General features: G+C 51.6%; 2 protein-coding genes across 4 annotated transcripts in view; both read left to right on the plus strand.

Moving 5' to 3' along the window:
- Positions 1 to 1,288: 1,288 nt before the first annotated feature.
- Positions 1,289 to 12,064, plus strand: C5AR2 (complement C5a receptor 2). Of its 2 annotated transcripts, XM_037059470.1 has the most exons (4): positions 1,289 to 1,300; positions 1,863 to 1,865; positions 7,594 to 7,732; positions 10,323 to 12,064. In XM_037059470.1, the coding sequence occupies exon 4, from the start codon at positions 10,338 to 10,340 to the stop codon at positions 11,349 to 11,351; it is 1,014 nt and encodes a 337-aa protein (XP_036915365.1). In that variant the 5' UTR covers positions 1,289 to 1,300; positions 1,863 to 1,865; positions 7,594 to 7,732; positions 10,323 to 10,337; the 3' UTR covers positions 11,352 to 12,064. The 2 variants fall into 2 exon arrangements, with proteins under 2 accessions (XP_036915365.1, XP_036915358.1); XM_037059463.1 differs by lacking the exons at positions 1,289 to 1,300; positions 1,863 to 1,865; positions 7,594 to 7,732 and adding an exon at positions 5,023 to 5,307.
- A 4,321-nt stretch (positions 12,065 to 16,385) lies between these two features.
- Positions 16,386 to 26,829, plus strand: part of DHX34 (DExH-box helicase 34) — a 36,774-nt gene continuing 26,330 nt past the window's right edge. The window contains exons 1-4 of one of the 2 annotated variants that reach the window (XM_037059480.1): positions 16,386 to 16,451; positions 19,605 to 20,586; positions 22,918 to 23,034; positions 23,860 to 24,054. In XM_037059480.1, coding sequence (XP_036915375.1) covers positions 19,813 to 20,586; positions 22,918 to 23,034; positions 23,860 to 24,054 — 1,086 coding nt within the window. In that variant the 5' untranslated portion in view covers positions 16,386 to 16,451; positions 19,605 to 19,812. Of the gene's footprint in view, positions 16,452 to 19,604; positions 20,587 to 22,917; positions 23,035 to 23,742; positions 24,055 to 26,829 lie in introns of both variants that reach the window. The other variant, XM_037059476.1, reaches the window with a different exon arrangement.

Here is a 26,829-nt window from a genome sequence, read left to right on the forward strand (position 1 = left end):
TTTCCTTCAGGGTGCAGCCTCCTCCAGGAAGCCCTCCCTGACTTCCTCCTGTATCTCCCCACCCTCACGCCCTATCTGTGTCCCTGGCCATCCTCTGGCTTTCCTGGTTTGGGGACTGAGCTGCAGGCAGTGCGATCTTTCCCCCATCCTGATTTGGGAAGGAAATGCTGCCCCAGGAGCTGGGCCCCACAACAGTCTTCTAGAAACACTTGGAGGCCAGTCACCAGGATTTTGGCTTCTCTTCAGCCTCTCCTTGGTGTTGACCATCCCTGCTCAGGAGGGAAGTGGGCTGAAGGGCCAGGCAGTTGCCCAATTTCTGACTTAGGAATCTGCTGGTTCAACAAATTGGAAGAGGAAGTGGTGGGGAAAGGAAGCAGCTGATGGGCTTGGCTGAGTCAGCTGTGTGCCCCCAACCACATCTCCTGTTCCCACCACCTGTTCCTCGGACCTGGCTCCCCAAGGCCTGGTCGGGGCCTCCTCCCCACACCTGTGCCATGAGACCTTCCCAACACCACCCCCAGAACCTTGGGGGGCGGGGCGTTGTTCCTCCGGACCAGCTCTGCCTGATAGGAATGTAATTCCAACAGCTAGGCAACAGACAAGCAAAGAGGAACGGAAAGAATGAAGTGAGATTAGTTTTGGTGACGTATTTCATTAACTCAAATATATTTCAAGCATTATCATTTTTTTCAACCTGTTTCCTCTGATAGGATACAAGACAAACACCCAGTTTGCCAAGCATTATCATTTTAATTGGAGCTCAATATAAATAACTTTAAAAAATGTTTATTTATTTATTTTTTTAGAGAGGGGACAGGAGGGATAAAGAAAGGGAAGGAAACATCGAAGTGCGGTTGCCTCTCTCATGCCTCCTACTGGGGGCCTGGGCCACAACCCAGGCACGTGCCCTGACTGGGAATCGAACCAGTGACCCTTTGGTTCACAGACCGGTGCTTGATCTAAATAACTTTATTGTGCAATTTCACATTCTGGGGTTTTTGTTTTTCTTTTTTGCACCAAGTGCTGGAAATCTGTATTTTATACTCACGGCAGCTTCTCACAGAAGATTGGCCACGTTGCAAATGGTCGGTAGCCTCGTGTGGCCACTGGCTGCCACGTGGGACAGGTCAGAGCCAGAATTCCTCAGCTAATGTTTAGACCATCTACAAAATTCTAACAAGAAACAGCTGGAGCCTGATACTCCTAACACGCCGAGGTTCTGGAGTGACATTCTAGAATCCTGTGATTCAAATAGTCGTTCTCTGACTAACATTACAGGGTCCTTTTGGTCACAGAATCTGTGACTCCAGCCTTCTGAGAGCCCGTGATCCAACACTCCAGACTCCTGAGAAGGAGCCTTTGACCTCAATCATTTTTTTTTAATATTTTATTTATTTACCTTCAGAGGGGAAGGGAAGGAGAGAAGGAGAGAAATATCAATGTATGGTTGCCTCTCGTGCATCCCCTGCCAGGAACTGGCCCCTGCTGGGAACTGGCCTGCAACCCAGGCATGTGCCCTGACTGGGAATCGAACCACGATCCTGTGGTTCGCAGGCCCGCGCTCAATCCACTGAGCTACACCAGCCAGGGCTGACCTCAATCATTGATCCCCAAACTCTGGCCCATGAGCCAACTCCTGCCCACCGTTTCTTTTTGTAAATAAAGTTTTATTGGAGCACTGCCATGCCCAGGCAGTCTGTGGCTGCCCTATGCTACCAGGAAGACTGAATAGTTGTGACAGAGACCGTGAGTGTCCTCCTGGCCTGCAAGGATCTAAAACACACTCTCTGTTCCTTTACTGAAAACGTTGCTGACCCCTGATCTGGAAATTCGGGGACTCTAAGACGGGTGGCGGTTTTAAGGGTGTCCACTTAATGGTTGTACTTTGTAACTGACGCGTACATCCTGCACATTCTTTTCAACGTACGTCAAACATCACATAGAAATATATTGTTCCTGTTCAAAAGTGGTTTCCCTGTCTTAGCCAGTCACCCTTTCGGGCTTCTAGAATTCCATGAAACTGCCGAACTTCATCCTATTTTGGCGAGCACGGTGTAAAGTTTCATTTATTGCTTTCGCAAATTGCCCAATATGTCTGACGTAAAATTCACCATCAGCGGCATTTAGAATATCGACCACATTGTGTGGGTGCATCGCCACCCCTCAAGGCCAGGCAGGCATGCGGTATTCGTGCAGATGGAAAAATACTCATGGGACCGTCAGGATGTCTGGCATGCCTTATTCACGGGTGGGCAAGCCATGCACGATGCCAGCTGCGTGTCTGCCTGTCTCATGTCACGGCCCTTGCTCCCCAGTGTAGCACCTATCATGGCATCTGTCCCGTGGCGTGTCTCACATTATCATCCCCCCCACCCCCTCCGCGGGGAGTGCCTACCCTCCCCTCTAGCTTAAATACTAGAGGTGAACAAAGCCGGGGAAATGCCGGAACATTATACAACACAAAATAATTCTGCGCATGCGAGCCCACTTCATGTTATAAGAACAGTGTATCGGACCCAGTGTCAAGGCCGTGAGAACACCGGTGATCGGGCCCCTTCACAGCTATGGGAACTCTGCTTCCCTTAGCTACCCAGACACCGGGGTGAGGAAGCCAGACTGCCTTCACTTACTCTACAGTCAGCCTCACCACTGTCCAGTTCCAGGACACGTTTGTCACCTGCAAAGTAACCCTTCCACACACCTGTCAAGCAGTCACTGCCTGGGCTCCCTCCCAGCCCCCAGCTCCTGACAAGCATTAACTTGCTTTCTGTTGCTACAGATTTGCCATCAGAATTGAATCTGCTGCATGTCAATTTCGTGTGGGTCAATTTAACAACTTTCTAGGGTGTCTGCCTTCTGAGTTCCTCCACGTGCTGTTGGGCAGAGACCCTGTCCTCAGCTGCCGGCGTCTCCGAGGCGTGGGCCCCCATCTTCAGGGATACGAGAAAGCCTTAGCCTTCCAGAATCTGGGAAACACATGCCCTGTGATTCAGTGGCTGAGGAGTTTATTAAGATCAAATGATCTCTGACCTGGCCGGAGTAGCTCAGTGGATTGAGTGTGGGCTGGGAACCAAAGGGTCGCCGGTTCGATTCCCAGTCAGGGCACATGCCTGGGTTGTGGGTGGGCCAGGTCCCCAGGTGGGGGTGTGTGAGATGTGACCACAGATCATGTTTCCCTCCCTCTCTTTCTCCCTCCCTTCCCTTCTTATCTAAAGATAAATAAATAAAATCTCAAAAAGAAGAGGTCAAGTAATCTGCAAACATTCTGTACTCTTACCAGATCAAAGGAAGTCTGAGCTGATAAAAGGTCCCAGGGACCTCAACCTCGGCTTCTTTCATCCTAATCTTTTTCTGACCAGAGAGGGTTCCCACAGAAGAGGCCTCCTGGAGAGGGTGGGTGGGGAATGGGGAGAGAGAATGCTTGCCTCCACAAGGGGGTCTGGGGCCCCCCTGCTCAGCCAGGACAGGGTCCCCCAGAGAAAGACTTGGAAACCCCCCATGTCACCTAGCAACTTCCAGTCTCCTGTGTCAGAAACAGCTTCCTCTAACAGCGGCTCTTATTCTGCAAACGGCCAGAGAAATGTGCCCTCAGCCTCGGAAGCAATGTGACGACCCAGGGGCCCCCGTACTCACCCTAATCAGCCCCTGGGGGCCTGCATGGGGGTGGTACAAACTCAGAGACCTGAAGAAACCACCTTGGATGGCCCGAAGGTAGAAATTCCTAACTAAAAACCCATCTGGGTGAGACTCATGTCCTTCCTTGACAAAAGTCAGTCTTTACCTTAAGCGAGCCTGTCTGTTGGCTTTTTGCAACGTACATTTGCAACATTAGAGTGACCTTTCCAAGTCCCCTCAGGGGGTACCCACGGGCCTGGGCCGAGACCACGGAGACCCTTATGTTGCTGTGTCCCCCAAATTCCCTCTCTATGTGCTGAACGTATTCATTGTTACTATTCGGTACTCAGCAGTGGAGAGAAGTAGGTGTGTCTGCAATTTACTTTTATCTTAATCCCCAGCCAAGAATGTGTTTATTGATTTTACAGAGACGAGAGGGAGAGAGAGACATCGATCACCTGCCTCTTGTACCTGCCCCCGATGGGGATAGAACCCAAAACCTAGGTATGTGCTCCAACTGAAGATCAAACCCGCAACCTTTTTTGGTGTGTGGGATGACGCTCCAAACAGCTGAGCCGCTCGGCCAGGGCAACATCTTCCTGTTTCAAAGTTGGAAGACTGAGGCCCACAGAGGAGACAAGACTTAGCTGTGCTCTGTCTGGCTCTGAGGACTCGGGCTCTGTAATCAGCAGCCTTGGTTTGCTTTCTGGATGACATCGTTGCCGGGGAGACCCGAGTAAGGGGGATCCCCCCTCCTCGGTTCTTGCCTTGCTCGCAAGGGAGGAATTCAGACGAGAGACAACAGGTATAGTAGAAATGAGACAACAAGTTTATTTATGCAACACATTGGAGCTCAAAGCTGCAAGCAGGCACCTGGCTAGTGTGAGTGCCCCATTATTGGGGTTTTAGGGTGCATGCTTGCAGCCAGCTTCTAGGTTCTCCCCCATCTTCTCCGCTCCAGACTTTGAGGCAAATGCACAGTGTCGAAGGTTTTCTTCCCCAGCTGGTGGGAACGATACACACAGCATTTCAAGGGCTCCTCTCCCCCTGTGCTATCTCGGAGTTTCTGTGGCATTGGAACACAGGGCCATCTTATTGGCCCAGGCCCAGGACTGCCGAATTCGTGGGCGAGACGCGTCTTCCTCCCTCTTCCCTGCCTTGGTTTGCCATCCACCCTGCCTAACAGACAGGACCCTGAACTATCTTTCAGAACAAGAGAGGAAAGACAAACACTTATGGGTCCTCAAGGCTCTGTGCAGGGCAGATTGGAAGGGCTGGGCATGACCTCGGAGGCTGGGGGTGGGGGTAACAGGTGGTGGGCGGTTGTTATGGAAGACCTCGGAAGGCCTTGTGGGGACAGCCAAGACCTCTGAGCCTCAAAGATGCGGGTCTGCCTTCCAGGAAGCTGGTGACACAGACTGGGGTTGAGGACACTGTCCACTCTCGGGCCATCCGGCTCTCTCTGACCTCATCTGCTGCCCGGTAATTTTGGGATGTGTGAGTCATACAGGACAAACACACCGTGGGAGGGAACACTCCTGTTTTTCCCGGTTCTGAAGATTTACCATGCCCTGTAGGAGTCCTGGCCGAAGGGACACACTCCCAGGAAGCCACCAGGCACCAGACACTCCGGAGAGACCCCAGGACCCAAGTGACACTTTGGCTACATTGGAGGCCCTCTTGCAAGAGACGGTAAGGATGGAGGGAAGGAGAAAAAAGTCCAGGCGGGCTGGACTTCTCCTAGGTCTCAGCCTAGGAGACGGATTCTTTTCAGAATCTGGGCATCAGAACTTGAATTTGAGCAACGGAATCTCAATCACTATCACTGGAATGCACGTCGGAACCCCAGTCCCTTAGATAGACTTGGCCAACCCAGCAGAAGAGCATGACAAAGGGCCCAAACGGGGCGGCGCACTCAGGGGTCCAGGGGACAGTCACTCTCAAACCTGCACCAGCTGGAGAAGCCACCAACCAAATGGCCCCGTGGCCACGTGAACCAGCCCTTCGCCTTAAGAAAGGTCCTTGAACTTTTCCTGTGTCACACACACAGAAAGCCGTGCACGTTGGGACCAGCAGCTCTGTGTGTCCCCAGGTAGCTGGCCCCCGGGGTCAAGAAATAGCAGGACCTCAGTCTTAGAGTTCCCTGTGGTCCCCACCTCCTGTCACTACCCCCTTCCCCAGAGAATTCTCTTGCTCATGAAAAAAAAGGGTTTTTTTTGTTTGTATGTTTTTTGTTTTAGAGAAAGGGGAAGGAAGGGAGAAAGTGAGGGAGAGGAACATCAGTTGGTTGCCTCATACATGGCCCAGTGTGGGACCACACCCAGAACCCAGGCATGGGCCCTCCCGGGGAATTGAACCCATGACCTTTCACTTTGCAGGATGATGCCCAACCTACTGAGTCACACTGGTCAGGGCTCTCTCACCCTTTTTTGAACTTTCCGTGAATGAGATCATCCAGTCAATTCTCCTGTGCGTCTGGCTCTCTCCCCTCCACAGGACACGTTCCACGTTCGCTCTCACGGCCACACAGCATCCCACTGCGTGCATAGCCCGTGGTGTGTTTACTCCCGCTCCTGTGGGTGAGCACCGGGGTGCTTCCCCACCTCGGGCTGCTGAACGTCCCAGGGGGCGTGTTTTGGTCTCTCTCGTGCGTCCAGCTTCAGCGGCTTGTGCCCCGTGGTTTCCCAGAGCAGCGGCTCCAGCCAGACCGGCTGATAGGCAAACAGCCACCAGCCCTCTCTCCGTGAGGATCGGATAGAAAGCGAAGTGACCCCTGGGCTTCTCTGTACCTCAGTTTCCCTCTCCACTCTTTTACTCGCCAATTATTCACGACGCACCCGCTGTGTGCCCGATGCCTGACACAGCAGGGCAGAGCTGAGCCTCTGGGAAACGGGGAGGACAGTCCCCACCCTGTCATTGTGGGACAGGGCCAACATAGTGGGCACTTAATTCCATAGGGTCATCATACGGGCTACCCCCAGCACATAATGGGTGGTCGGCACATGTCATCTATTATTTAAATTGTTATAAGACACTAAACACGGTAGTTTCGATTGAGATGTTTGGCAGATAGAATTCATTGTATGAAATAATAACGCTGCTCATGGGTCATCATTAAGGGACCTTTAGTCTGAGGCTGGCGAGTAAGCAGGACGCGCAGGACAGTGGGCCGGTTTTGAAGCTGGCGTGAAGGCGCGGGGCGAGGCGTGCGCAGGGAGGGAAACAGACGTAAGACGCACGGAGCGGTCGGGGTGAAGGGAAGACACGGTGGGTGTTGCATGTGCCCATTTCTGTTTGAGATATGAAAAGGGAAAGAACAGCCAGAGGCTGCCTGGCCTGAATTACTTCCATGCGGGAAAGTTCCTGGATTAAAAAAAAAATTTTTTTTAAATTTTACTTATTTATCTTTAGATAAATACTGAGCACGGGACTGTGAAGCAAAGGGTCATGGGTTCGATTCCCAGTCAGGGCACACGCCTGGGTTGCAGGCTGGGTGTCCAGTAGGGGACACATGAGAGGCAACCACACATTGATGTTTCTCTCCTACTCTTTCTCCTTCCCTTCTCCTCTCCCTAAAAATAAATAAATAAAATATTTAAAAATGAATAAATAAAAATAATATGAAAACAGACTTCAGACAGATACACACAAAGGGGCTTGGCCTCTCACAGGCTACTTAGCTTTGAATCCACCCAAGCCAGTGCCCAAGCCAGTGGGGGAGGGGCCGTTGCCCCAACTTCCCGACTTTCCCGTTGCCCAGCAACCCTGGCCGGATCTCTGCGGGGCGGGGCGCAGCCTGCGCCTGGAGTCCGCGGAGCCTAGGGGTTGGGCGGTTCTGACACGCCTACCTGTCCCTGAGCCCTAGCTCTGTGCCGAGGCCCTCCCCAAACTAGCGAGGTAGGTTCACCTGAGTGGTTGTCAGTTCTCAGACAAGGAAACCAAGAGCAAGACACGCTAAACTAAAATCGAGTCACAGAGGGTGGGCTCAGCGCCCCTGGCTGCACTGTCTTCCGGATCTAAGATTTTTGGATGATCATATTCTAGGGTCTGCAGCTGTGCCTAAGGCTAACCTAGTTCGAAAGTCAGATCTGTTACTTGCTCAGCTGAGCGATTGTAGGTAAGTTACTTAACTTCTCTGTGCCCCAGTTTCCTCCTCTGCAGAGTGGGTGGGGTATTGCAATGGTGTTAAAATCGGGGTTGTTACAAGGATTAAACTATAAGACATTTAAGGGTGTTTGGAGCAATGCCCAGCACGTGACACGGAGGGCTCCATAAATGATGGCTTCTAATAGTAATATTCATAGTCATCTCTCGCTGACGTGGCGCGGTTGGTTGGAACGTCGTCCGGTACACCAAAGTTCGAAGGTTCGATTTCCAGTCAGGGCACACGCATGGGCTGTGGGTTCGATTCCCCAGTCAGGACGTGTACAGGAAGGCAGCTTCTCGATCTCTCTCTCTCTCTCTCTCTCCCCCTTCCTCGCTCTGTGAAAGCGATGAAAAAAGGATGTCCTGGGGTGAGGATAAAAATATATTCATAATCATACTAACCACAATAGTTACTACTGCGATCGATCGTGTTGCTTCGCTGCTCAGTACCCTCCCATGTCGCGAGGAATAAAAGAGAAAGTCCTCAATGTCCCACGTGGCCCTTCATCTCTCTGTCTCTTCTCACCTCTCCCAACCCCCTCGTCTAACTCCACTCCAGTCACGCTGATGTTCTCGAAGTTCCCTGAACATGGCCATCACCCTCCTACCTCAGGGCCTTTGCACTGGCTGTCCCCTCTGCCCTGAACTCTTCCCCCAAACCACCCTACAGCTCCCTCCCTGATGTCCCTCATGGCCTCGCTCAAACGCGGCCTTGTGGGAGAAGCGCTTTCTGATGACTCATCCACAATGCCAACATAGCTAATTAAAAGGTCCCTGTTGGATTCTGCCCCCTCCCTGCCTTTTGCTGTAGCGTTTGAAATGCTGGGTGTTCACTTATGTATCCTTTTACTGTCCGACTCCTTCCCCTGGGATGGCAGCTCGCAGGGCAAGGGACTTCGGTCTGTCTCGTCCCCTCCTGTGCGTCCAGGGACCACCGAGGAGAAGGTCCGGTGCTGCGTTGGATGAAGGAATACATTGTGGGGAATTCAACGTTTTGTTTTTCCTGTTTACCCAACGCTGTCATTACTTTTAGAAGTTACTTTTGGAGGGTTCTGGAAATGGTCCATTTCTCCACCTGGCTGCCAGGTGTGCTCAGTGCGAGGCACTGGCTGTCTCAGGTTTTACGATGATCGCACAGGCATGTTTTTAAAAAGATGAGGAAATTGCTACAGAGTTTTGTTTCCATTGCACCAAGATTCAAAAGAACCAAGTAAGCCCTGGCTGGTGTGGCTCAGTGGGTTGAGCGCTGGCCTGCGAACCTAAAGGTCGCCAGTTTGGTCCCTGGACAGGGCACAGGCCTGGGCTGCTGGCCAGGTCCCCAGTTGGGAGCTTGGGAGAAGCAACCAATCAATGTGTCTTGCCTTCTCTTTCCACCCTCTTTCCCACCTCTAGAAAGAAATAAATGAAAATTTAAAAAAAAGAATCAAGTCATATACTTTTGCTGTGAATACATATCAAACTTTCCCTCTCTTGATGGATATTAAGATTCTTAGAGAGCAGGAAAGACAAACCTCAGTGTGTTGCTCCTCCTCTTTATGCATTTATCGGCTGAGTCTTGCACGCGCCTTGATGGGGGATTGAACCCGCAACCTTGGCGTACTGGGAGGATGCTCTAACCGGCTGAGCTACCTGGCCAGGGATTCCAGTAGCTTAAAATCCGCAGTTCCATGTTGCTAACAGGTGTGCGTTCTAGCCTGTCAGTGCTTCAGAACCTCATTGTCCAGTAAGGCAGCCAGGCGTAGCTATGTAACTTAATTAAAACTAATGAACAAGGGCAAGTTTAGTTCCTCAGTTGCCCGGGTCCCATTCCAAGCGCTCAGCCGCCGCTATGGCGGGCCATGGCCACGGTGGACAGCACAGATGCAGACCGTGTCCACCAGCGTGGGCAGCTCCCCACAGGGGCGGGGCGGGCAGGCTGCTTTGGAATTCCAAAGGGCCATTGGCCAGGGCTCTGCCAGTTGCACCGGTTGGATTCCAAGATCTCGACTCATGATCGTGTCCTGGCATTGTAACATTCCAGAATTATGAGATAATCCCAAGCTGGGTTCTAACACGTCACGTGTTAGAATTTTGGAATGAGCCCAGCTGATGTTTGGACCTTCCCACTCTAGAATTGCAGTATTCTAACTGGGGTTGTAGGGTGGAACAGTCTACAGTTCCAAGATGCCGACGAGCTAGGGCCAATGGTATTTCTGGAATCCCAATACTGGAACACGCTGCGTTTCTATCGTTGTCATATCTCAGTGTCTTTCTTTTTAAGAATGTTTTATTTATGTATTTTCAGAGACAGGGAAGTGGAGAGAGAGAGAGGGAGAGAAACATCAATTAGTTGCCTCTCTCACGCTCCCAACTGGGGACCGGGCCCACAGCCGAGGCATGTGCCCTGACTGCGACTCAAACTGGCAACCTTTCGGTTTGCAGGCCAGCGCTCAATCCGCGGAGCCACCCCAGCCAGGGCCCCAGTTTCTAAAATACTGAGGGGCTGGAGTTTCTGCCCTGAGGATCCCAAGGGCCCAGCGGTTTTCATCACTGAGGTTTCCTGGCTTTTGCCTCCCGTCCAGGTGTCGGAGGCCAGGATGGAGAACACTTCTCTCATCTACGAGTACGAGCACTATGGCGACCCTCTGGACTTCCCTGTGGACTGCGACGACGGTGCCTGTGTCTCCGTGGAGCCGCTCCGCGTGGCCTCTCTCTTGCTGTACGCCGCAGTCTTCCTGGTCGGGGTGCCGGGCAACGCCATGCTGGCCTGGGTGACGTGGAAGGAGGCCCGGCAGAGGGTGGGCGCCACCTGGTTCCTTCACCTGGCTGTAGCGGATCTGCTCTGCTGTCTGTCCCTGCTGGTCCTGTCGGTGCCTCTCGCCCGGGGAGGCCAATGGCCCTACGGGGCAGTGGGCTGCTGGACCCTGCCCTCTCTCATCCTGCTGTCCATGTACACCAGTGTCCTGCTCCTGGCTGCTCTCAGCGCGGACCTCTGCCTGCTGGCCCTCAGGCCCACCAGCTGGGCTGTGGCCCAGAGGGCGTGCCAGGTGCAGGTAGCCTGTGGGGCGGCCTGGTCCTTGGCCTTGCTGCTGACCGTGCCCTCGGCCGTCCACCGCCGCCTGCACCAGGAGTCCTTCCCGCCCCGGCTGGAGTGTGTGGTGGATTATGGTGGCTCAGCCGTGGCTGAGATCACCGTGACCACCGCCCGGTTTATTTTTGGCTTCCTGGGGCCACTGGTGGTCGTGGCCAGCTGCCACAGTGCCCTCCTGTGCCGTGCGGTCCCGCGCTTCTGGCCACTGGGCACGGCTGTTGTGGTGGGCTTTTTCGTCTGCTGGGCCCCCTACCACATTCTGAGGCTGGTACTCACCGCGGCTGCCCCGCACTCCACGCTCCTGGCCCGGGCCCTGCGGGCCGAGCCCCTGGTCGTGGGCCTTGCCCTTGCTCACAGCTGCCTCAATCCCCTGCTCTTCCTGTATTTTGGGCGGGCTCAGCTTTGCCGGTCGTTGCCAGCCACGTGTCGCTGGGCCCTAAAGGATTCATGGAGCAAGGACGAAAGCATGGTCAGCAAGAAGTCCACCAGCCACGACCTGGTCTCAGAGATGGAAGTGTAGTCCAGAGGAAAACCAGTTTCCATCCTCCTATCCCAGGTCACAATGCTGGTCTGCACAGGGAAATCCAGGGGCTGGCTCAAGGATATCGTCATTTATTCCATTATTCACTCAACAAACATTCATTATGTGCCTGCTGTGTGCAGAGCCCTACTCTAGGCACTGGGCTGTCTGTAGCAGTGACCAAAACAGACACGAATCCCTCAGGAAGCTGACATTATTGTAGAGGAAGACAGACAAGAACCAAAGAAATGAAGAAACAGGGAATGTGCCCCTGCGGTAAAGTGAGATTTGAGCCGAGATCTGCAGAAAGGAGAGAGGAGGCATGTTTAAATCTGGAGAAAAGCATTTCAGGCAAAGAGAACAGCACATGCAAAGGCCCTGAGGTAGAATGGGCTTGGCATACTCCAAGGGAGTATGAAGAGGCCAGTGTGGCTGGAGCAGAGAGAGCAAGAGGGAGAGTGGTGTGAGAGGAAGCGAGAGAGGTGCGGGTCTGGCGGGGCGGGGGGGGGACAAACTTGGAAAGCCTTCTAGTCCATAGCAAGGCGTTTGGGGATCCAGGACAGTGTCCTGGGCTACCGAGACCAGGTGGAATACAAAGCGCTCAATTAACTTTGAACTTCACATATACCATAACCACAAAGACCTTTGTAGCATGAGTGAGGCTCATGCAATATTTGGCCCATCATTATACTAAAATATTGTTGTGGATCTGAGATTCTAATTTTTTATCTTTGTGTGTGTGTGTATTTTTTTTTCTGAATCAGGCAACACTATTCCGAGCAGAGAAGCGTCCTGATTGGACTTAGATTTTAATGGGGCCCCTCTGGGTGCTGGTGGAGACTGACTGCAGCGGAGAGGAGAGGGTGGTGAGGCGCAAGAGGGGACAGTGACTTGAATCAGGGTGACAGTGGCACAGCTGGTGAGAGGTGACAGGTTATGGATCTGTTTTGAAGGAAAGACCACACCCAAGCTCCGGAGCTTGGTATTAAACACCTCTTTCCACTGAGGGACACACTTCTATTCCGGATGCTCAGACCCTACAGCAGCCTGAATAACGGCCCCCCAAAGACGTCCATGTCCTAATCCCCGAACTTGAGAACATGTAGCCTCGCAGGACAAAAGGGACTTTGCAGCTGTGATCGCGTTCAGAATCTTGAGATGGGGATGTAATCCTGCATTATCTGGGTGAGCCCAGTGTCATCACGAGGGTGCCCCTTAGAGGGAGGCAGGACGGTCACGGTCAGCAGCGAGAGATGTGGCAATGGAAGTGGGCGTCGGAGGGACGTGAGGGAGGGGCGCGGAGCCCAGGAGCGCCTCCGGCAGCCTCTGGAAGCTGGAAGAGGCAGGGATTGCCTCCAAAGCCCCGGAAGGAACGCAGACTCGCCGATGCCTTGGCTTCAGACTTCTGACCTCCCACATTCTAATGGAATAAATCTGTGTGGTTTTAGGACAGTAAGATTGTGGCAACTTGTTACAGCAGCCACGGGAAACTCATACAGACCCTCTGGGACGTGTTATTTCCCCACTTCTGGGCTTTCTCTCAAGCTGCTGCCACTGCCTGAAAAACTCCGCTCATCTGTGCTGCCCAGTCTGGTAACCACTAGCTGTCTATGGCCAGTCAAGTTCAAATTAACCCATTGAATTAAAGTGAAAAATTTAGTCCTCGGTTGCAGCAGCCACAGACCAAAGGCTCAGTAGCTACATGTGGCTGGTGGCGACCCTATTGGACAGAGCAGGTACAGAATATTTCCATCATCATAGAAAGTTCTTTTTAGGCAGGGCTGCTGTAGAATTGCACCTGTTCAGATATTTTTTTTAAAAAAATTATTTTATTTTAAAGATTGTATTTACTTAGTTTTAGAGAAAGGGGAAGAGAGAGAGAAAGAGAGAGAGAGAGAGAGAGAGAAACATCAATGTGTAGTTGCCTCTTGCATGCCCCCAACAGGGCACCTGGCCTGCAACCCAGGCGTGTGCCCTGACTGGGAATCGAACTGCGATCCTTTGGTTCGCAGGCCGGCGCTCAAACCACTGAGCTACACCAGCCATAGGTTTTCAATTTCTTGCTCTTGTCACTTCTCCTGCTGGCACTCCCATGATGTGGATATTGGACTGTTCAAAGTTGTCCCAGAGGCTCCTTATAATGTCTTCATTTTTCTAAATTCCTTTTTCTTTTTGCTGTTCTGATTGGGCGTTTTTTGCTTCGTTGATTCCAAAATCGCTGATTTTTTCCTCGGTTTTGTCTACTCTCCTGTTTATTCCCTGTACATTATTCTTCATTTCAGTTAGTATATCTTTTAGTTCTGACTGGTCCTTTTTTTATGGTTTTCATGTCCCTTTTTTTATGCTCTGGAAGTTCTCACTAAGCTGAGCTTCCTTATAGCAGTGTTTTGAACTCTGCATCTAGTAGACTGATCTGCAGGTGGCTGCTACTTGCTCTGAGCTTGGAGGAGCAAGGCCAAGGCGAGGCCAAGGCGAGACCAAGCTGTGAACCAAGGCTGGCTGCCATGAGCCAGGCCTGGGGCCACTTCATAAGAGGTAGGGGGCACACTGAGGCCAGATGACGCTCATTTGAGAGATCTTAGGAAAATCTGAAGCATGAGCCAAGGGAAGTCCTTTGTATAGAAAAGCCACTGGAAACTGCTTGGGTGGGCCCACAAGTTGGGGGGAGGGCGGTCTCAGGGAATCACCAGGGCCAGGCAAACTGTGTGAGCCAAATGATGGAGGCTCAGTTAAGGCACTCGCCTGCCCATTCTGTGTGGGGAGGGCTCAGCAAAGGTACAATGGCCTCTGCCAGAACTTCTGTTTGGAAGGGAGCTGCCCTTCCAGCCCTTGCTGTGAAGCCAGACAATTTCAGTTCCTCCCCTTGTGTCCCTGGGGCTTTTTGCGCTGCTTCCCCAGAGCTGGAGTTTGGAGGGAGGGAGTCCAAGTAAGTCTGTGCATGGGCCCTTTAAGAGGAACTGCCGGGGACTGGGAAAGCACTTTCCTTCTCAGCCTAAATCCCCACAGTTTTTGTTTTTTCATTAATGAGTGGTGTTTAGAGAGAGGGGGAGGGTGGGAGGAAGAGTGGGGGAGGTACACCAATATGTGATTGCTTGCCCTCCCCCAGGGACCTGGCCTGCAATCCAGGCATGTGCCCCAACTGGGGGTCGAACTGGTGACCCTTTGGTGTTCCTTCTGGCACTCACCGCACTGGGCAGCCAGGGCAGAATTTTCTTAAATAATAGTAAATTGGTCGGTGTGGTTACCTCACACCTACCTTGGGAAATAGTTCAGGTTTTGCTCATGACTTCCGGATGCATGAGCGAGAAGTGATTCAAGTCAGGTTAGTTTTGCGAAAGAAGCTCAATTCAGCTTTGTAGGATTAAACTGGTTATTTTGGCTCTGGGAATTTGCAAGCTTGGTCTCTGTTTGTTGTTTGTTTGATTTCAACACACGCAGCTTCCCATGTGACATGCAACTCGGGGTCCAATACACAACAGCAACTGAATATGATGAAAATGGAGTCGCTAGTTTTTTTTCCTTCTCGGCCCCCTTCCTGCATCTCCCCGATCTCAGGCGATGGCAATTCCGTATCTCCAGGCACTCAGGCCAAAACCTCTGGGGTCATCCTCCATGCCTCACTTTTCTCTCACATTCCATGGCCAACCTGTCAGCCAGCCAATCCCTTCAGGCTCTGCCTTAAAATATCTTCAGAACCCTACCACTTCCCTCCATCTTCCCTGCCCTCGTCCTTGTCCAGTCACCCCAGTCTCTCTCACCTAGCCCAGCAGCCTCCCCTGTGGTCCCCTATTCTCATCCTGGCTCCCTATGTTCTGCTCCCAACAGAGGAGCCAGAGGATTCTGATGAAATCGCAGTCAGATCAGGTCTCAGGTTCCTCCTCTGCTCACATTCCTCCCAGGGCTTTCACTTCACACGTACTAGAGGCCAAAGTCCTGGCCAGGATGTAGGACCCATTTCTCGTCATTCCTGGTTCTTCCCCCACCTCCACTCCAGCCACACAAGCCTGCTGGCTGCTCCTGAAACTCAGGGAGTCTCAGCTTTTGCCATCTCACCTTTTGCATTTGCTCTTTCCTCTACCTAGAAATCCCTCCCACAGGGACCCCCAAGGTTTCCCGCCTTACTTTTTTCAGCTCTCTGCTCAAATGCTACTTTCTGGGTATCTCTTACCACAACACTGAAAATAGCATGGCTCCCCATCTCCTCCTGCTTTGTTTTGCTCCCACAGAAGGCAGGACTGCCTGACAGTGTCTTTACTTCGATCTGTGTCCGTCTCCTTGTGAAAATGTGAGCTCCACGGGCGCGCAGGGACGTGATCTGTTTTCTGTTCACTGAAGCAGCCTCAGCGCCCAGATCTGACTCCAGAATGGAAGGCTGTACCTACCTTCTGAATGGCAATATTATCTCACAGTAAAAATCTAACATTTATCGAGCACCTATATGTGCGGTAGTGAAAAAAGTTTACCTTCCTCATGTACAGTTATTAGTCTATTTTGTCAACAATCTTAAAAAGTAGGTCTTATCCTCATATTATAAATTGGGAAACTGAGGCTCAGTCTGGCACGTGGCATGTAGTCCTACATGACTGGAACGTGTAGGACTAAAGAGGACTCACTTTTCTCGATTAGTTATTCATTCAACAAACACTGACTCTGATCCCTGCAGTGGATGCTAAATCTGGACCTCCGAAGCAGAAATGCCCCTGGCTTCAGGGAGCTGGGGAGTTGAGTTGGCTTATTAGTGAATTGGTAAAGTAATTATGTATTAATAATTACAATGAATAAACCTTCGGGGTGTTTTAATAGTGTCTGGGGTCGCGCCACCTCCCCCGCTGAGTTAAAACCCTAGGGCCCAGGCCATCTCAGGGTGCAAGTGGCTGTTCAGGGCCCGCCACAGAGCATGTCTCGTCAGCAGCGCCCTCAGCGCCTCCACTGGCCCCTAGAGGACGCTGCGCCAACCCGGGCTCCTGCTGATGCGAGGCGGGGCGGGAGCAGGCGCAGGCGCAGGCGCAGAGTGAGACGGCGTGCGCAGGCGCAGAACCGGCCTCGCGTGCGTGAGGAGCGCTGAGACCGGAAGTTCAAGTTTTCGCCTTGGTGTTGGAGGTGAGGGGGGGTGGGGCGGTTGTGTGGGTCCGTGGTGGTGGCGGCCGGAGCCGGGTCCGGTGTCGCGTAGCTTGAGCGCGAGCTGAGGGGTTGGAGGGCGATCCCGAGAGGAGAAAATGTATTGAAGGAGGCCGAGGGTCCGCGAAAAGTGGGTGGAGAACCTGAAAGAATCAGAGACTGAGAGGCCTAGACGGAAAGAAATGAAGGCGTGGGAAGCTGCGAGAAACAGGCGGGGAGGTTTAGGGAGGAGGGAAGCTGAAAACTGGAGAGATCGAGGGCAAGAACCTGATGGGTGCCACCCAGAGAGGCTCACAGAACTTACGAGAGAAATGTGGTCGAACCGGGAACTTGGGAGATGGAGGGAAAGACGATAGCGAAAACTAGCGAACGGAAATAGACCGAGGACACTATAAATGGAGGAACGAAAGACTCAATCATGAGGAGAGACCACTAGACATAGAAAGACGGGACAGTGAACTAGGGAGAACCCGATAAAAGCTGACGTGAGCGGGATTGAGGGAAAGAAAACAGGAGACGAGAATGGAGTGAGGTGGACAGGAAATGGGAGGTAAAGGCAGATACGTGGAGTGATCCTGAGTAGGGAGAAACGGAGATCCTTCAGCTGGGGAACTGGAGACAGAGTCGTAGAACTGAAAAGACAGTGTGAAGTTTAAAAATGGAGGGATAAAGCTAGGCAGTGGAGAGTCACGTTGAAAAATAGAGACACAGGAGTAAGGGAAGCCTGAAACCCTAGATATGCATTTCTCACCTGCCACTTGTTCTTTATTCTCTGTGTGTGGTTCAGTAACATGATAGCACCTTTTCAAGGTTGTTCGAAGAATGTATGTATATATGTATATGTGTGCATATCCATGTATAAAAGCAGTTTAGAATAGGAGCTGATAACATGAGTAAGCACTAAGTAAATGTTAAGCCATTTTTAGCCTTAAAAAAAAAAATCCTCCTCTGGCCCTGGCTCCTGTAGGTCAGTGGATTGAGCGCGGGTCTGCGAACCACACAATCGGTTTGATTCCCAGTCAGGGCACATGCCTGAGTTGCAGGCCAGTTCCCAGCAGGGGACTCACAGGAGACAACTATACATTGATATTTCTCTCCTTCTTCCCTTCCCCTCTACACATAAATAAAGAAAATCTTTAAAAAAAAAAAAAGAGTGACTCCCTGAGAGCCCTGGGGCTTCTCAGTTGAGCCCATAGGCAGTTTAAAGCCTGAGGGAATGCTCTCGATTTCTTTCTGAGACCCACAGGTTATGTATCCTAGTAGCCCTTCACTGCCCTTTCCTCCTCTTCCTTCCTAGAATAGGAATTCGTAGCTTCTCTGGCGTCACCTAGTACAGGTGTTCAGTAAGAGGTGATGTGTGCGCCCCACAGGCCGCCGCCACGGTGGGAAACCACTCTGCCATTCACAGGTTCTTATGTGGAAAGCCATGCCTGGCTGAGAACTCCCTGGGTTGGCCCGAGTCTCCCTGAGACCTCGGAGGTTGAACCTCTGGGCTCTGTCCCTTGATGGCCATTGAGAGACCGAAGGCAGCGTGGGCGAACTCATTGCCGATACTGTTATGGAAGCAGATTGTGGCCTTCTGAGTGGAATTCCCCCAGGGGCATATATGCCCCTGGTTCTTTTTGCAGTTTTCCCTCTATTAGTCATTGGGAGAAAGCACTGAACTTGGAATACTGGTGACTGTTTAGCTTCTGTATACCAGGCTAGGTGATAAACCTCGCCACGTTTTGAGATGGGTATTGTCCCCATTGACTAGAAGAAGCAAACATGCTCAAAGGAGTTAATTTGCTGCTGTCCACACATCTTGTAAATGATGAAGCTGGGGGTCAAACCCGGATCGGCCTGACTCCAAAGCCTCTACCATGGAGGGCTCTGAACCCTTTCAAGACCATAAACCCCTTTAAGAATACGAGTGATACATTTCCCTCCAGTAAATGGCACGTATGAGGGTACGCTCTTTATTAGTTGGGACTTCGGCACCGAAGTGAGTCTGAAACCCAGCTCCAAGCAAAAAGGCGTGTTCTTGAGTTGCCCAGAAGAGGAGGGTAGGAGGAGACAGCCCCAAGGACTGAATGATGTTGCTTTGCTGCTCACCTTTCACTTTTCTCCTTATAGTAAGTAAGTAGTTCAGTGTGTGCCTTGTGGGTACTTCATTGTGCCCAAGGGCAGGCTTTTCGAGGATAAAAAATCCAGGAAAGACTCATGTTGAGGAGCTGTTACAAACAGCTTCAGGTTTCATCGTTTTTGTCTAGGCAGTAGATAAATGAGATCTTTTCATTCCTAGTCACCTAGAGGAAATTCCAGAGAAAGGTTCTGATTGGCCCTCCTTGGGTCATGTGTCCACCTCTCAAACCAATCACTGGTTAAGGGAGGAGTAGGGAACCATGACTGGCCAGGCCTTTGTCACTTACGCAGCCAATAGGAGTTCTCGGACTCAAAGGCCATCAGAACCATGTGGAATCCAGGGAGGGCACCTCTCCAGAGGAAGGTGTGTATTAACCAGAAAAAGAAGGCAGGGATGTGCCGGGCAGGCAAAAACAACACATGTAACACACTTACAAAATTGTGCACTTAATTTTGAAGGGTTCCCAGGTGTTCTGAAGCTCGGTAGACCCCAGGTTAGGAACCCTTCTCTTATTATTTAAAAAAATTTATATTATTTTAATCCACCTGGGGATATGATTTTTAAAAATTGATTTTAAAGAGAGAGGAAGGGAGAGAGAGAGAGAAACATCTGTTGATTGCCTTCCATGCGCTTCCCGACCGTGAATCAAACCTAGGTATGCGCCGTGATCAGGAATTGAACCCGCAACCTTTTGGTGTACGGGATGATGCTCCAACCAACTGAGCCACCCAGCCAGAGCAGCCTTACTCTTCATTACACTACACCTCTCATGTGTCTGTGGTTAGGGAAGTCTCCTGCAGCCCCTGGGGCCTGCTTTATCGCAGCCCCAGTCACTGGATTGTCAGAGTTGGTGCTGCATGTGTCTCCTGCACGTGACCATGACCACCTGCAGGGCCTCAGGGTGCTCTTACTCATTACTGTCCCTTCTAGTCCAGTGCTTGCATCCAGCAGGCTTTCAGTAACTGTTTCTAAAAGCGAATGTCTTCTGTTCTCTTCCCCCAAACTCTCAGGGCCTGGAAACCAGGGTGAACTTGTGCGACCCCAGAGGTCGAACCAGGAGCCCTGAGGAGCCTTCTGTAGGTCACCAGCTTGACCCAGGCCCCTGGCCACTCACTCTGCCATCGCCTGTGCCACCCATGAGGAGAAAACTTAGCTCTTTGAAGAGAAGGAGGTCCCTTATTGCAGGCACGGCCCCTCCCTGCGGGAGGCTGGGAATGGATGAGAACGTTTGGTCCCCGTGGTCAGAACCGAGGCTGCTTTTGTGACCGAGTTGTGATTAGGTCCAACATGCCTCCTCCCAGAACAAGGGAGGACCGGGGTCACCGGGACCGACCCCGGGCTCCGAGTGGGGAGGAGGCTCCAGAGAAGTGGGACTGGAATCGCCCAGAGACCCGGAGTCTCTTCGAGGATGCCTTCTTCCGGGAGGAGGATTACATCCGCCAGGGTTCGGAGGAGTGCCAGAAGTTCTGGACCTTCTTTGAACGCTTACAGAGGTTCCAGCATCACAAGACCACCAGGAAGGAGGAGAGGGACCCTGGGCAGCCCAAGCACAGCATCCCCGCACTGGCCGACCTCCCTCACACTTACGACCCGCGTTACCGCATCAACCTGTCGGTCCTGGGCCCTGACACTCGGGGCTCTCGGGGGCTGAGCAGGCGCCTGCCCCCGGAGAGAGTGTCCGAGTTCCGGCGAGCCCTGCTGCACTACCTGGATTTTGGCCAGAAGCAGGCGTTCGGGCGACTGGCCAAACTGCAGCGTGAGCGGGCGGCACTGCCCATCGCCCAGTACGGGCAGCGCATCCTGAAGACGCTGAAGGAGCATCAGGTGGTGGTGGTGGCAGGTGACACGGGCTGTGGCAAGTCCACTCAGGTGCCCCAGTACCTGCTGGCCGCTGGCTTCAGTCACGTGGCGTGCACCCAGCCCCGGCGGATCGCCTGCATCTCACTGGCCAAGCGAGTTGGCTTTGAGAGCCTCAGTCAGTACGGCTCACAGGTGAGTGGGAGCGAACAGGATTCCAGTTTCTCCCGCGTGACCCTGGGGAATAAGTTGCTTGCCCTTGGCAGTATCCATAAAAGATACAAAAGCACTTACCCTTTGAGCCAGCACTGATTCTTCTAGAAATTTATCTGCCTGGATATGGTCCACTTGGTAAACGTGCTAACATCACCCACTTCAGGCAGATCTTGTTTTATTGCACTTCGCATATGTTGCATTTTTTTTCCCAAATTGAAGGCAAGTCACTCCACCAGCGAAAAGATTACAGTTCCCTTTATTGCAATACTCATTTTATTGGGGGGGTGGCAGTGACCCCGCCATGTCTCTGAGGTCTGACTGTGTAGCACTTTACCAGTACAGAAAAGTGGAAATGTCCTAAAGATTCATCAGTCTTTTTTCTACACAGTTATAAAAAAGAATGAGGTCTTATCCTGCCTCTACCAATTAAAAATTGTTGTTATTCAAGTTAGAATACTCCCAGCCCAGTAGAAGGCCTATATCATCAGTATATAGCCCTGTGAATTTTTGCAAGTTGAGTATGTTTGTGTAATTAACACCCAGATTGTTTTTTTTAAGATTGTATCTATTTATCTTTAGAGCGGAAGGGAAGGAGAGAGGGAGAGAAATATCAATGTGTGGTTGCCTCTCATGCATCCCTGCTGGGAACTGGCCTGCAACCCAGGCACGTGCCCTGACTGGGAATTGAACCTCGGTCTTTTGGTTCCCAGGCCCGCACTCAATCCACTGAGCTACACCAGCAAGGGCAGCACCCAGATTGTTTTAAAGGAAGAATCAAACTTGCTTGCCCAGACCAGTGAGGCTTCGTTAGTCGGGCACCATCCTGCGAAGCTAAAGGTCGCTGGTTCGATTCCCTTCCCTGTCAGGGCGCAGGACTAGGTTGCAGGTTTGGCATCCCCAATCGATGTTTCTCTCCCTCCCATTCTCCCCTCTCTCTAAAAATAAATAAATAAACTCTTTTTTAAAAGAGAGCTTTTATTGTTTATTTTTAATATTTTATTTATTTATCTTTAGAGGGGAAGGGAAGGGGAAAGGGAGAGAAGTATCAATGTATGGTTGCCTCTCATGCGTCCCCTACTGAAAACTGGCCTGCAACCCAGGCATGTGCCCTGACTGGGAATCGAACTGCGATCCTCTAGTTCGCAGGCCCGCGCTCAGTCCACTGAGCTACATCAGCCAGGGCTAAAGTCTTTTAAAACACTAAATTCACCAGCACCCCAAAAATCCTTTTCCCGTTACTACTTTGAGGCCCCCAGGGTCATCACTGTTCTTAGTGACAGATGATCACCTTAGTGCTAGGTTGTCACACGGGAGTTAGTGATAGATTATCACAGGCTATTTTTGCCTCTTACTGTTCATAAGTGGAATTAAAAAGGGTGTTCTCCTTTGCGCCTGCCCCCTGTTGCTTGGTGTCATTTATGTGAGGTTCCTTCTCAGTATTGCATGGAGGTGAGCACCGTGTGGTCACGGTGCTGTACGGTAGCCCGTCGTGACGGCCGCAGATATCTGTCCCTTTAGCTGCCGATGGGAATTTGGGGAGTTTCCAGTTTCAGGCTCTTGTGAATGGTCAGCATTTTTAAAAAAGATTTTGTTTATTTTTAGAGAGGGGAAGGAATGGAGAAAGAGAAGGAGAGAAGCATCAATGTGTGGTTGCCTCTCGTGCGTCCCCTACTGGGGAGCTAGCCTGCGACCCAGGCATGTGCCCTGACTGGGAATTGAACTGGCGACCCTTTGCTTCACAGGCCTGTGCTCAATCCACTGAGCTACACCAGCCAGGGCATGGAGATGTTTTATGTTTTCTTCCTGGTAACTCTTACATGGAGCTCTGTAAGTTGCCCAGAACCAACATGTGTGCACATGTGTGATGGGAGGTACCACGCTTTAGCTGTGGCGTTGGATGAGTGCCCTCGGTTCTCCCACCTGCGAAGTGAGGATACGACTGACCCTTCCTCCCTGTGGCGGCTATGGGAACGCAGTGGGTCGATATACACGAAGCATTTATCACCCTTGGTGCCCACAGTAAGGCCTCCAAGAAAGGTTACTTATTAGTGTTATAATTACTTAGTGTCATACACCAGGCTCTGCCCCGAATAATTTATGTGCATTAGCACATAAATTTATGTTCTCTTCCTCACAGGAGAGAGCAGTACGTCTCTGGGGAATGCACAGGTGGGGTTCACACCCAAGTGTGTTGGACCCCCCGAGTCTGAGGCGGGGGCATTTACTCAGATTTCGTTTTGGCCAGGGCAAGGGGCTGGTGCCCCGGCCCAGGGCCCTCTGCTGACCGCCCTCCCCCCACCCCCCACCCAGGTCGGCTACCAGATCCGCTTTGAGAGCACACGCTCAGCGGCCACCAAGGTTGTGTTCCTGACGGTGGGGCTGCTCCTGAGGCAGATCCAGCGGGAGCCCAGCCTGCCCCAGTACCAGGTCCTGATCGTGGATGAAGTCCNAGGGAGAGAAGCATCAATGTGTGGCTGCCTCTCGTGCGTCCCCTACTGGGGAGCTAGCCTGCGACCCAGGCATGTGCCCTGACTGGGAATTGAAACGGCGACCCTTTGCTTCACAGGCCCGTGCTCAATCCACTGAGCTACACCAGCCAGGGCATGGAGATGTTTTATGTTTTCTTCCTGGTAACTCTTACATGGAGCCCTGTAATTTGCCCCAAACCAACATGTGTGCACATGTGTGATGGGAGGTACCACGCGTTAGCTGTGGCGTTGGATGAGTGCCCTCGGTTCTCCCACCTGCGAAGTGAGGATACGACTGACCCTTCCTCCCTGTGGCGGCTGTGAGAACTCAGTGGGTCGATATACACGAAGCATTTATCACCCTTGGTGCCCACAGTAAGGCCTCCAAGAAAGGTTACTTATTAGTGTTATAATTACTTAGTGTCATACACCAGGCTCTGCCCCGAATAATTTATGTGCATTAGCACATAAATTTATGTTCTCTTCCTCACAGGAGAGAGCAGTACGTCTCTGGGGAATGCACAGGTGGGGTTCACACCCAAGTGTGTTGGACCCCCCGAGTCTGAGGCGGGGGCATTTACTCAGATTTCGTTTTGGCCAGGGCAAGGGGCTGGTACGCCGGCCCAGGGCCCTCTGCTGACCGCCCTCCCCCCCACCCCCCACCCAGGTCGGCTACCAGATCCGCTTTGAGAGCACACGCTCGGCGGCCACCAAGGTTGTGTTCCTGACGGTGGGGCTGCTCCTGAGGCAGATCCAGCGGGAGCCCAGCCTGCCCCAGTACCAGGTCCTGATCGTGGATGAAGTCCATGAGCGCCACCTCCACAACGACTTCCTCCTGGGCGTCCTCCGGCGCCTGTTGCCCGAGCGGCCGGACCTCAAGGTCATCCTCATGTCGGCCACCATCAACATCTCACTCTTCTCCAGCTACTTCGGCAACGCCCCTGTGGTGCAGGTGCCCGGGAGGCTCTTCCCCATCACGGTCAGTGCTCCCGGGCCCCGTCCCCAGGCCTCCTGCTGGTCTCTGGCCAGACCCGGACCCATCCCCTCACTGCGGCTCTGCTTCCCATCCCTTCGATTAAGGATATTCTCACTCTGCCTTTTCCAAAGCTGCCACTTCTGAGCATTTACATGGGCTGGAAAGAGGGCTAAGTGCTTATCAGAGGAGATCCCAAAATGTAAAGGCTCAATTTTTCTTAAAAAGCTTTTATTTATTATTTTTTATCATTTTCTTTTCTTTTAAAGATTTTATTTATTTATCTTTAGAGGGGAAGGGAAGGAGAGAAGCAGAGAAATATCAATGTATGGTTGCCTCCCGTGAGTCCCCTGTTGGGAACTGGCCTGCAACCCAGGCATATACCCTGACTGGGAATCGAACCACAATCGTGTGGTAAAAAGCTTTTATTTATTTATTTTTAGACAGGGGAAGGGAGAGAGAAAGAGAGGGAGAGAAACATCAGTGTGTGGTTGCCTCTCATGCACCCCCTACTGGGGACCTAGCCCACAACCCAGGACGTGCCCTGATTGGGAATCAAACCAGTGACCTTTTGGTTCGCAGGCTGGCACTCAGTCCACTGAGGCACACCAGCCACGGCAAGGCTTACATTTTAACACTCCAACTGGTCCAGGTTAATGGGAACTCAGTTCCATGCGGTCATTCAGGGACCCAGGCTCGCTCTTTCTCATCGCTCTCCCACCTTGTAGGGCAGGATTTCTTAGACAGCACTGTTGACATTTTGTGCCGGATGATTACTGGGTGTGGGGGCTGCCCTGTGTGTTGTAGCATCATTAGCAGCATTCCTGGCTTCTGCCCACTAGACGCCAATAGCAGCTTCCTCCTCCAGATGTGATAACCAAATATGCCTCCAGATGTTGCCAAATGTCCCCTGGGCGGCAGCACCACACCTGGTAAGGGGGGGCACACCTCCACTGAGGGGCTGGCAAGAAGCCCTGTCCTAGGTGTCCTGCTCTGTGTGGTCAGGGTTTATGGGAAGAGGGGAGGAGCCAAAGTCCAGGGAGAGTCCAGTTTGTTTTGAAGCTGGCCATGGCCGTGCAGTTGCTTCCATTCTCATCTCCAAGCCCCACCTAGCTGCAAGGGAGGCTGGAAATATCATTTCTCTTTCTCGGTGACTGTGCCGGGGAAACCAAACAGCCTTTATGGGGACCACCACAGGTCTCCCACATCCCTTGTCATACCCCATGTCATCCTATTCTCACAGCAGTCCTGGGGGGCAAGCCTGACTCCACCGCACTTCATTATGTTTCATTCACCCCCGCCTGAGTCGCAACTCTTGCTGAAGAAGCTGAAATCAAGAGAGGCAGGCCTTTGAGGGGAAAGAGAGTTTGATATTCATGACAAACCTTTTTTTTAGGTCCTCTCACAGTTTGCTCTACCCAAAGCTGGGCAGAGATTCTTTTTAGCACCCCAACTCTTAGTCCTGAAGTTTCAGTCAGCAGCTTCTATCCTGAACTGTCCCCGTTCCTCAACCTGTCTACGTATAGTTTTTGTCCATAATATTAATGATGTCGATCACAGCTAACACTTATCAGGTGTTTACTCCATGCTCCCTGGTTAACAAACAGGGGCTCATGTGAGTCCCTTGCCACAGCCTCGGTAGCTCTGTGCCACCAGTTACTACCATGGAGGTAAAAGCGAAGCTCAGAGCTGTGAAGTCACTGGCTCCCGGGATGACTCACAAGTGGCAGAGCCGGAACTTGAGTCCTGCTCCCAGACAGACAGACAGGCCCTGGTGCCGCAGCCCGCTGCAGCAAGGGTGGTCGCGAGGTGAGGCGAGGGACTGAAAGAATGGAGAGGACCAAATGCTCTGCTGGCAAATGGCAACTTTATTCAAAGAACAGCTGTCTTAAATACAAACTGTTAACGCCTGAAGCAAGACTGCAAGGAACTAGAAACAATGTTGTTTTTCAAAGTTCGTGCACTCCCTTAAGCTATCAAAAGGGCAAGAAGTTCTCATAACTATCTTGGAACATGACACCTATGCCAAAATCTTGTTATATCCTTCAAGGCTGGGAACTAGGAGGTTAGGAAAATGTCAAGGTACCCGCCGGCTCCAGGGACCAGAAACCAAGTTCATCTACCATTCTCGCAGTGGAGAACTCTGTCCTTGATCCCCTGTGGCCTGGCAGGCCCCCACATTTCCCCCTTTTTTATTTTATATAGCGCACTGGCTCTACATCCTTTGTCATGTTCAGCTTATGTTTTTTGAGGTCTACGTATAAGCCACCGATTTGTTTGATAAAAAGCCGAATAATGCAAGGTATACACAACAAAAGCAGAATAACGAAGATACCAAAACCTATCCAATTATAAAAAAAATGTCCAAAAGAGGGAAACTGCTTGGATAAATCGGACAAGAAATTCTGAGCATCTCGAGCAATATCTATGTTTAAAGGAGGGGCACTGATCATATCCTGAATCTCTCTATGTAACGTAACAAGGTCTAAAGAAGAATTGCAATTATGCTAAATCCCTAACAAATGATTGCGAACCTTTTCCCATGGAAACTTAGTTGAATTATAAGAAAAGGGGGTGACACATATATGAGAGAACATGAAATGACACTTCAAGGAAGACCGAACCTCGAGTGAGTTTAACTCTTCTCCAACAATTCTAACAGTATCATACAAGGCATTCAATTTCTGTTCTACTTTTCGGTCCCAGTCCTCTTGGGTTTGAAAGGCAATAGAGACATTATGTGCTAGCTCATTAACAAAGTCTGCTGTTTATACACCTTCA

The sequence above is a fragment of the Sturnira hondurensis genome, unplaced genomic scaffold, assembly GCF_014824575.4.
Source record: "Sturnira hondurensis isolate 20B ecotype Veracruz unplaced genomic scaffold, ASM1482457v3 Scaffold0001020, whole genome shotgun sequence".
Taxonomy (NCBI): Eukaryota; Metazoa; Chordata; class Mammalia; order Chiroptera; family Phyllostomidae; genus Sturnira; species Sturnira hondurensis.